An 11713-nucleotide genomic window follows, 5' to 3' on the forward strand; every position below is an offset into this window, starting at 1 on the left:
TAAAATACTACACCAAAAACAGAATAGTAGTCTTTTCAATTAAAAAGGATGAACCTGTAACGAAAAACAGTTGGATATTTTTATTGGGTTCTATTAATTCAGTTCGCATGTATGTAAAGAATCGTTGAAAGGGAAAGTTTCTTGAAAACGGGGAAAAAGATAATTTTTTAAAAAAGATAGAAATGAGGGGAACAGTGAAGAGCTTTTGTTAAAATTTTAATCACTTTTGGTTGAGGATTCAAATACTTGGTTGGACCTAATATCTTTGATTTTGTTAACTAAATATTTTTATTTTTCATTTTTGGTTGAATATTTATATTTTTTAGTGGAAAATGTAACAGTTTGGTTGAAAATTAATTAGTTTAAGTTAGGGATTAATCTATTTTCTTAAAAATTAATCGTTTAGGTAGAATTAAACTTTTTTTAATTGAAAATTAAAAACCTCTTTGGTTAAATTTCAAGTACTTCATTGAAAGTTGTTAAGCGGGGAAGTTTCTTGAAAGCAGGGAAAAAAGAGGAATTCTTTTTTTTTTAAAGGGGGAAAAGAGAGGATCAGGGAAGAGATTTGGCTGAAACCATAAACCTGATTTACTTTTTGGAAAAATATATAATCCAAGAACTTCTCAACTCACCACAAGTAGTTCTCGTGGAAGATCTCCACCATTATTAATTCCCCTATTCATGGAGATGAACTGCTCCACACTAGGTTTGTCCTTAACACTAGGATTATGTAATGAAGTATTAAGCATGATTATGGCAAAGCTGAGAACGTAGCAAGTATCCGTATTCGTAAAAATATTGGTATTCAGCTGGCAATATCGCTGGGCGAAACACTCCATCATCCTGTCGATTTTCTGAGCTTCTCCTGGTAATCTGAACGACCAGAGGAATTGCCTCAGAGCCTGGACCAGGATTAGGTCCGTAAAATCGTGGAGCTCGACGAAAGCTCGAAGGACTTTTTCGTTGAAGTCGTGCCTTTCTCCCAAGTAATCGCCGATCGCGGTTTTGTTCAGACCCTCGCCCTTGTAGAGAAACTGCGCAACATCTTCGGGTGTCGCTGCCAGGAGGTTGTGTTCTATCAGGTACTCGATACCCTTTTTCGGGTCCATATTGAACTTCTTACGACCGATCGACATTTGCTTCGCTTTATTCGAAGGCTTCGACTCGTCGGGCACGAGTCCTCCTCCTTCCATCGCCTCCATCTCGGCCACAACTTCACCCAACTCATCTTTCAGTTGCTGAAATCAGAAAAAAAAGACAATCTTAGAGATACTGCAAATTTTCGTCTGCTTGATACATTGTTATCAAAACACTAAATTCCACCTCTCATCGCTTCCCAAGCTAGCACTCCCATTCGCCAACCTTCACATGCCTTCCCTTCCCCTACTCACCGTCATTTCTAATCATTTCCCCTCACTTCTCATACTTCGCCATCACTCTTTTCCCTACCTCTCATTTCCCTCATTAGCAAACACTACCCCTACATTACCTCCTTCATTTCCCCTCACTTTCCTCATTTTATTTCTCCATATTTTCCCCCAATTCCCCTACTCCCTCCACACTTTTTTTACTTTTGCTCCCCTCACTTCCTCACCCTGGAAAAAAGTACGACTGAAGAACGGATGGACCAACGTATTTCATAGTATCTATTATTTGAAATAATAGACAATAAAAGCAAAGACAATCTTTCCATAATTGATGAAAATTAATAACTTCGCTTCTGAATCAATATATAATATTTCTGTAGATATAATCAAACAACAGTTGTATATTATTGATCAAATACTGTAAATATTCCTGAAAATCAGGGATTCGAACGAAATTAAGGGGCATTTTTGGATATTTACCAATTATTTCGATAAATTTAAAAGGATTTGGCTAAAAACTAAGCTTAGTCTAAAATTTTATATAGAATAAAATGATTTACATTTTATAGTATATATTTATTTATAGTATTTTATATGATAAAGAACGAAAAGGAATGTAAAGATACTTTCTTTACGTTCCTTTTTGTTTCTTTCCAACATAAAACTTTGATTATTTTCAGGTAAATTATATGGAATTTCAAAAAATTATTGGAAAATATCTAAAAATGTCCCTTAATTTCGTTCGAATGCCTGCTGAAAATATAACTCATTGTCACAGATTGTATTTCCTATTTTTAAGACACGAGCATAACCTAAAATTGTTTACAAATTTGTTATCTTTTTTGACATCCAATTATTTTTTATTAAGAGTACTAATTTGCGATGATAAAAGTTAACATAACCTTAAATTGTTAAAAAGTTGTCAAACTTATTTGAAATTTACATAGATATTTTCAGTGAAAACTGGTGGATTAACTTACAATTGTACAAAAAAAATTGATCTTTGAAATCTCACGATGATTACAAAAAAACCGCTTTCCGGTGTAAAACGCTTTCATAACCAAAAAATTGTTCTTCAGTTGTGAATATTCTTTTGAAGGTTTGAAATATCATTATATTTTAATCAAAAATACCCCTTTCGGACAAAAAACACTTACATAATACGAAATTGTTCATGCTTCTAAAATTTTATTATTTTAAACTGGAATAAATGAATCTAAGTAAAATTATTTTTATTTAAAAATCTCAATTTCAAGGGTGAAACACACTAACATAGTCTAACGTTGTTGCAAAATTATACATATTCTTTGAAATTGAATAATTTTTTTATTAAAAACACCAATAATTCCCGACGAAAAATACTAACATAACATGACAGAAAACTGTTCAGAATTGCAAATCTTTTTCAAAATGTAATGTAAGACGCTAAAGTAAACTTAAATTGTTCAAAAATTATGAAACTTTGAAATCAAATGATGATCATTTTTGTTAAAAAATGCTGATTTCCTGTGAAAAAAACTAACATAATCCAAGATATTTAGAAGAAAAGCTATGATTTTGCTTGAATTAAATTAACAAAATTTCAATTTTAAGATATGAAACACCTGCGCACAATGTAAATCCAATCAGATTTTCAATAAAAAGATTGCGAAAATTTGTATACATATCTTTATCCGCCGCAAGTTTCTTATAATTCTTGAAAAATTAACCGCAACTTTAAAAAAGGAGAAAAATGGCAAAAATGATCAAAAATTAGGATTATACGGGGTTTTAAGAAAAATAGGGTAAGAGGGAATACTTTCTCAACAAATAGACATTCAAATTTGAAAAATTAATAATCTTTAATAGAAAGCCGTTTGCACTATTTATGCGAATAATGAATAATTATTTGGCTGGAACTTATTAAAATTTTAAAATGATGCAAATCGGAAACCAGACTAATTTCTTCTACTGTGAAGAAATGCCTGAACTTTTAGTACTTATTTACATTTTATTCCTGAGTTCATTTAACTCAGGATAAAAATTCTTTGTTTTACATGAGTGTGATAAGAAAAGGAAGAACACGAAAGGCACTCAACAATGACGGCCTCGTAGCGTCCTTAAGAATTCTCAAAGCGTACGGCGGCGCTTCTGAGTTACTTTTTGTTACGTTCAAAAATAGACACTCAAGCTTGATTGTGAGAAGACCTATCTTTTTATCGCAGAATCAGAACCACAATCAGGATTCTTACAATTAATTAAAACCCTTAAAAGGTTTCTGTTCCAAAGTAATGTCCGGAAAAGCTGATTTTTTTTTCATTTATTAGTCCTTGAAAAACTCATAATAATTGTTCAAATAAACAACTCAATTGGTACTAAAATTTGCAACATCCTCTCGATGTCGTGTGAGAAATTGTTAGGAATTTACTTCAATTCGTGTTTGAAAGAATTAGTTTGACCTCATTACGAGATCATGAGCAGTTCGGGAAGTTTTCCCTGTGTATCACTTCAATTAAAGACGCCGGAAATCTAATTAGAGTTCGGATTGTTTCCGTATCTGAGAATATTAGACAATTGAAGTTTAATGTAAACATGATATAGCCCGATTTTATTTAACTGTAAGGATGTTCATCAGTGAAAAATTTTCATTTATTATAATTAGACGATATCCCTAATTTTAGGGTTGGAAGCCCTATAAAAAAGAAATGTTAGTGATAATGACCTCTTAAAAACGAAAGACCGTTCCCCAAATGCCCATCATATAAACTATAAACGATACAATTGAAGGGTACCTTGCGAACGAAAGAGTTTAGGCAATTTTCATAAGGAAGTGGAGTTTATTTTCGGCCGGATATAGTCATAACACGGACGACATGTGAAGGCTGTTTGGATCTTCCGGAAGTCTTCAGGACTCCCGCAACACGTGTTATTACAAACACGTTACAGAAATATTTATAGCCGCTCCTTACATGACAATTGAGTTCTCATTTCACAAAAAACATCCTTCTATTTCTGAAATGAAACTGCTTGAAATTGAATATGTTGTTAGGGCCCTTCAGTTTCTACGTTCTTTTGAATTACGAAGACATTCCAATTAGAGGTAAAAAAAAACACCAGATTTCAAAATTATTTGTATTGAGAATTTTCTAAAGTTATTTTTTCAATTACTCGAGAAATTGAAGTACTTTACAACTCTTGACAATATCGCAGTCTTCACAGACAAAAAATGATCCAAAAAAAGGGGAAAAATGGTGATTTTTTTACGTAAATGTGAAAGATTCACCGCAACAAAAATTAACCTTGCCGGATAAACTTTACATGAATCGAAAATAATTTCGAATTTTTAACCGTGCCTGGATTATCTTTCGCCTTATAATCGCTCCATTTTTATTCGCGATGTCGCTAGAATTGCGATGCCAGCGCTATGTGTCGCCGTTTAATTTTATTAAATTGGAGAGAACTGGGGATTCCCATATGCCAGTTGATAAGTTGCTTTTTGCGCTTTTTGCTGAATGGTATTGAATAACTTCTAATTCCTCTACAATAATCTAATTTATTTCGGAGAATATATATCAGTAAGAACGCATTTTTTTCCCTATTTTCTGTTTGCTGATTCTACATGTGTTACCGAAATTTGTTCACTTCATCGTGATGCAGTAGACGAGATCAGAATTATTCTCCTACCCTCAGTCAAACTTTCGCCGAAATAAATTAAATATTTAACCGTTTGCAAGTCTTGCCTGCAACAAACTCAAACTTTCGTTCTTTCTGTGTTGTTTTAAATCGGTTGTCTCGATTTATAGCTCGAATTCACTCATACTTTGCCGTTTTCCCATTGCTGCTAAGGATGCCGTAGCAGACGACAGCTTTTATTCCATCGTAGGATAAACTTTCGCCAAATAGCATGTAAACTTTAACAACGGGAAATTTTACATGCAAAAAAATTTAACTTCAGTTTTTTCTGTGAAGCTAAAAAGTCAAATGTCTTAGAAAAATGTTGACTTTGAAACCTGGAAAGATGTATCTTAAACAAAAAAGTTCATTTTCAACCAAGAAAAATGAATCTTCAATTGAACTTTGAAGCAAGACGAATTTTAAGCAAAATATAATAATTATCCAAACAAGATGAATTCTCAACGAAAAATATTATAGATAAAATTTCAAGCCAATAATATTTTTAATGTAAATACAAAAAGCCGCTGAATTCAACTGAAAAGACGAAGTTTCAACAAAAGTGTGGAATTTTCAGATGCAAATATTAATCTTAAAACAAAATAAAAACCAATTTTCAATCAAAAAAGATTTTCGACCAAAATAGGTTTTCTACCTAAAGAGTTGAGTTTTCAAAACAGATTTTTTTCAAACAAACGGGTGCATGTTTAACGAAGAAAGATTACATTTCCACCAAAAGATATGAATATAAAAAATTTTGTTAAGAAAATAATTAAATTTTCAACCAAAGAGATGAATTCTTAAACAAAAAACTGAATTTTTAACAAAGCAGTTTAACTTTCAATGAAAAACATAAATATATTAATGTAAATAGATGTAATAACTGTTATTTCAAGTAAAAAAGACATTCATTTTTAATAAAAAAATAGTTTAATTCAATCACAACGACGAATTTTTAACCAAAAAATTGAATTTTCAGTTTAAAAAATAAAATTTAAAACAAATAAAAAAACAAATTTTAAACAAATAGTTGCATTTTCCAGCCAACAGGAGAATTTTTCATACGATAGATATAAATGTTTAATAAAACAGTTGAATTTTCGACCAAAAATATGACTTTTTAACAAAACAGTTCAACTTTCAACAAAATAATTCAATTTTCAACCAATAGGATTTTTAACCAAAAGAGATGAATTCCTAGCCAAAAATATAATGGTAGACTTTTCAATCAAAAAAGGAGACCAAGAGTATAATTACACTATTTTAAACATCTTGAAGGCCAAAAAAGAATTTTTTGTAAAGAAAAAATTTGCATTTTTTTTAAAAAAGTTAATTTTTAACCATAAAATATGAGTTTTCTAAAAAAAAAAAACAAAAAGTATGAATTTTCCATTCAAAAGGAAGAATTATATATCCAAAAAAGTTCAATTTTTAACTAAAAAAATATTACTTTAACAAATAGTGGTCCTGTTAATTCAGTTCGCCATTAGACAAAAAATGGGAAAACGGGACGTTTCTTGAAAACAGGACAAAAAAGAGAAATTCTTTAAAAAAGGTGCATAGGAGAACATGTTTTGTGTCTGATATCATATTAAACGCAAAGTAAATCACATACTTTTCTTGTTGATGGCGTCAAAATTAATAAATCAAAGAATAATCCCCTTAGGATTTTTATAAAGAAAGCTTATGATGGAGGAGTGCATAATTTGTATAATCTACTAAGGACATTAAACCGCCTAAGACGCGAAGCCATCCTAGTACACGTTATTATGGTGCTTCTTTCTATTTTCCACCACATGTGTATTTATTTCTTGTGCAAACCAGTGAAAAGGAAAAGCAGAAGCTAGACAAGTTACTCAAATAAAAAAAAATAAAAGTGATTATATTTTAAAACTTTAATGTTATAAAAATTCTAAAAAAAATTAAATCTAAAGTTGTTTAAATGAATAAAAAAACAGGATTGCCACGACCATCAAATTAAAGTTTTTGTTCAACCTCCACATTTCCAAGCCATTAGTTTTAAGGCCTTTATGTAATTTCAACAGAAAAAGGTTAGTTTTCATAACAAAAAGATAAATATTGTACAAAATAGTTGCATTTTCAAACAAAAACAATCTTTCAAGCCAAAAAGACGAATTTTATACAAAAAGTCGGATTTTTTACAAAAAAATATGAATTTTAACAAAAATGTTTATTTTTAACCAAATAGTTGAATTATCGACAAAATCGATTAATTTCCGACTGAGAAGATTAATTTTTCAAGAAAAAAGACAAATTTTAACTCGAAAATATGATTTTTTAACAACAAAATTAATTTTCAAACAGAAAAAAGCATATTTGTAACAAAATAGTTACATTTTTAACCAGAAAAATAATCTTTCAACTGGTATGATTACTCTGCAATCGGAATCCTCTACAAAAACATTAAGGAAGTATAGTTAAGATTTTAACCAAGTATTTAAATTTTCAAAAAAAAAAAAAAAAAAAAAACATGAATTATCAACAAAAAATGGAATAGTTGATATTTAAACGAAAAAAAGATTAAAATTTTAAATCAGAAACACTTGAACTCTTCCAAAAAGACAAACTTTCAACTGAATGGTTGAATCCTCGACAAAACAGTTGCATCTTAACCAAAAAAGATCAAGATTCTACCAAAAGAGATAGATTTTCAAACAAAACAGACTTTTTGGTCGAGAACGTAAAAAAAATGTTCACAATTTTTTTTATTTTCAACTAAAGAAGACGGCGTTTCTACAAAGCGGTTGACCCTAGGAAGGGGGTACGTGGTTCAAAAGTTCGGAAAAAAACTTTATGTAATTTATGCATAGCCCCTTACAAGCCTTTTTTCAATATTTTTAATTTTCCCGATTTAATATTTGAAACTTTTCATGAAACTTTACAACTCTATACTTGTGCCCTTGTGCAAGGTTCTCCTTCGGCCTAAGTTTGCCGGTCAGATGGCGTTCAGGACAATTATTCTAAATAAGCGTGCAGACAGCAATTTATATTATTGATCGATGAAATGCATGTCTGCCAGAGGAAAGCTTTGCACGCGAGCATAATATATTTATAATCGAGAATCGAGAGATAGTCTGTAGATTTGTGGAACGTAGATTCCCATCGCAAAAAATCGTAGAGGTTTAACAAAAGGGTATGCTATGAATATACGATGGTATGAAAAAGTGAAAAGGGGTGAAAATAAAAAGGAAAGTTCCCTCGATCCTCACTGCAATTATTGGTTAGGGAGTGTGGCTACACGGAGGGCCGTTGAAAATTACCAGTGGTCGGAATGATTTTTCTGATACAATCTTCAGCCAGTCACACAAAGTAAAGACAATGGCAGAAATTGGATTGTAAAATGTTCTTCGGGGTTTTTCAATTAAATTACAGTAGGTTAAATTCTTAAATTGCTGTATTTAGAATTTGAAAACGAGTAAATTAAGTGTCTGATATTAATTCATATGTTTTTATGTATTTAATCAATTATCGGAAATGTTCTGCAAAATGGCTACACTGCAACTATATTGTTTTTTATTAAATAATGTAATTAACTTTTATTTAAACAAAAGATTTTATTCTGACAGATATTAGAAGCAAAGAAAGAATTAATTAAGTTGGGACTCTATATCATAATAAATATATCATAAGTAAAGACAGTCAAACTCAGAGAAGTCGCCGTTTTGGGGCTAACATTGAAGTTGATTTTACCTAACGGAACCAGACATAGTCCAACTCCGACGTAAAAGGGCTATTGTATTGCTACACCCGAGGGAGTGTGAGTGAGTTCCGCGCATCCCGCGCAACTCTTGTCACCCATAGTCGCGGCGCGGCGTTGATTCTCGGAATTGACTCTCTCCGGGAACGCTATGTCCGAGTTCGACTCAAAATCGATTTTGCGGGTGGTTATAATTTTAAATTAGCCAGATTGTTTAATTTGGAATGTTTATAGTTAAGCTCATAAAATTGCAAGCATATTTTTGAAACAGGTCTATCTTGAATCTATATAGTTAAACTTTGATGATTTACAATTGAAAAATCCTGAATTCTAAAGATGTACATATAACAATGTATACAGTTACATGATTTTGAAGATGAAAAGTCAAGTGTCCAATTTGCAAGATTCATAATCAAAGTTTTGTAAATGCAGCAATTCAGATTGCTCACGCAAAGAAATCGTTTTTGTAAAACAGCAATTTCGATCATCTGTAGCATGTAAAATTTTTAAATTCGTGGTTAAGGAGTTTTTTTTTGTTCCGTGATGATGCCTTCACATCGAGTCATTTTTCATAATTTAGACAAAAAATGCTGTAAGACATGTCTAGATTCTAAATATATGCACTTTCAAACGTTTGTTTGAAAAAGTTAAATTTGTAAGATTTACAATTTTAAATTCTTTAATTTTAACGATTTACAGTTTAAAATTCTTCAAATTGGAATATTTGCAATTAAAGACTCTCTAATATTTAATTTTATATTCCAATTCAAACTAAAGAATTGCTGTTCAATTTAAACAACTTTAAGTGAAAACAGAATTTGAAAAGACGTCAAACTAACGTATTACTAAGAAACCGTCAAGCTCGGTAGTAGAAAAAAATCAAGAGACAAAGTGAATGAATGAATTTTAAGATTATTATTATTATTATTATTATTATTATTATTATTAATAAGCGTTCGCTAAATAATGCAGACGAAATTAATTAATTTTAAGAACATGCTGCATTTACTTATTGATTTTTGATATATGTTCTATTAGTTCTTTGTACGTATTTTTATTTCTATAATCAAAATTACAAATGAAATTTCTGATTACTGTAAGGAGGCAATGACAAAAATAATTAAATTTGCACTATCAGATATCGTTTGCATTTATAATTTCTACGATAGCACACCCTGTAGACGTGCGTGCACCTGACAGGGGTGAACGCCTCCAATATTATCCTCCCATTTATACCCAGTGTCTTAAACAATTATGCCCCATTCTGATGATTAATAAATAGACGAAAGTATCTAATCATATTGTTCAGACTACAAAAATCTGACTAAACTACCAAACAAATTTAATTTAAAACACAGAAAAAGGAATTATAGTTCTAGTGGACCTATATTAATTCACCAAACCATAGATCCATTTATCAACCGGTTGTCAATATGCATGGGCCTGAAGTATTCACTTTTTCAGGTGGTATTTCACTTTCACGTTATTGTAACTTCTTTTAGGATGATCCAATAGCTCTTTTATTATAGTAATTTGGATTTGTTTCATTATGAATGTAAAAAAATTGATTTTTTGAAAAAAACTTGCTTTTGAATTTTCCTTTTCTTTTTACAAAAATATGTTTTCTACTCTCTTTAAAGTTATACAGAAGAAAAAGTGGGCTGGAAATAATTTCATTGTCAGGTTCAGATTTTTACGCTCGAGGGGACCACATTCAACTTGCCTCTAAGGTTACATTTAATTATTTTGAAATGATGATTGGTATTTTGTATATATTAGTTCTACTTTGCTTCAAATAAATCTATTTTATCAGAGAGATAGTGTTACTTACTAAAATCTTGAAAATTGACGTTGCAAAAGAAAAATTATACAGAAAACAGTTTTTACCACGAATGAATGGAGGTTTCGCTGACAGAAATATAAAGTTTTTAAGGACATCTGACACAGCTAAATACCTATATTGCCGACCTCACTTTATCAGTTCACTGGATGTTTTTTTAAACCTAAGAACTTTTTTTGTAAATAAAATATCGAGCTGAAACTTTGGGAAATGTATTAGAGTACAATAAAGTGCGTTTAGGTACTGCCTTTTGGTAGGAACTTTACTGAAAACTATTTCATCTTTTTTCTGAACCTCAACATTTTCTGAACGTTCGAACTTTTTTTATACATAAAAGATCGGTCAACGGCATCAGCCGGTAACGTTGTACGCGAAAATACGAAACCTGGCGGCCACTAGACGAGGCTTTAGAGGGTTCGCATTTTCGTGTACAACGTTACTGGCTGATTCCGTTGGAATTGATTTTTGAAATATTTTTTTTACATCTTTTATTATTAAGCTTTGTACTTTAACGTAGTTTTCTTTCAGCTCTTGCATTTCTTAAAGTTTGAGATCGATATTTTATATATAAAAAAGTTCGAACGTTCAAAAAATGTCGAGGTTCAGAAAAAAGATGAAATAATTTTCAGTAAAGTTCCTACCAAAAGGCAGTGCCTAAACGTACTTTATTGTACACTAATACATTTTCCAAAGTTTCAACTCAATATTTTATTTGCAAAAAAAGTTCTTAGGTTCAAAAAAAAATTCAGTGAGCTGATAAAGTGAGGTCGATAATATAGGTATTTGGCTGTGTCACATGCCCTTAACTTTATTGACAAATACATACAGTATAAAAATGTGATATTTTGACAGATAAAACCATATCACACAATCTAATTATATTAATTAGACGTAATACAAGTACAATATATAATAAATCCCATAAATAAGTGAGGCTTGGCCAGGGGGGCAGGCCCGACGAAAATAATATTTACGAGTGCTTAGGTGAAACATGTGTCACAACTTTCGTCGATAAATGATCGGCAATGTAGAACAGCAACTTATCTTGTGGGCTACATGGAAGAAACATGGACATAGGAAACACGGGACTAGGCATGCCATCCTAACTTGGACGTGCGGGGTTGAATCCATGGGAGG

The 11713-nt window shown here is 31.1% G+C and overlaps 1 protein-coding gene across 5 annotated transcripts in view; it reads right to left on the reverse strand.

Annotated features, from left to right (window-relative positions):
- LOC117175954 (cytohesin-1) overlaps nucleotides 1-11713 on the reverse strand; it is a 115703-nt gene that overhangs the window by 32125 nt on the left and 71865 nt on the right. For all 5 annotated transcript variants that reach the window (XM_033365830.1, XM_033365833.1, XM_033365832.1 and 2 more), the window contains one exon: nucleotides 633-1238. In XM_033365830.1, the coding sequence (XP_033221721.1) occupies nucleotides 633-1238 (606 nt within the window). The remainder of the gene's footprint in view (nucleotides 1-632; nucleotides 1239-11713) is intronic.

The sequence above is a fragment of the Belonocnema kinseyi genome, chromosome 7 (assembly GCF_010883055.1).
Source record: "Belonocnema kinseyi isolate 2016_QV_RU_SX_M_011 chromosome 7, B_treatae_v1, whole genome shotgun sequence".
Classification (NCBI taxonomy): Eukaryota; Metazoa; Arthropoda; class Insecta; order Hymenoptera; family Cynipidae; genus Belonocnema; species Belonocnema kinseyi.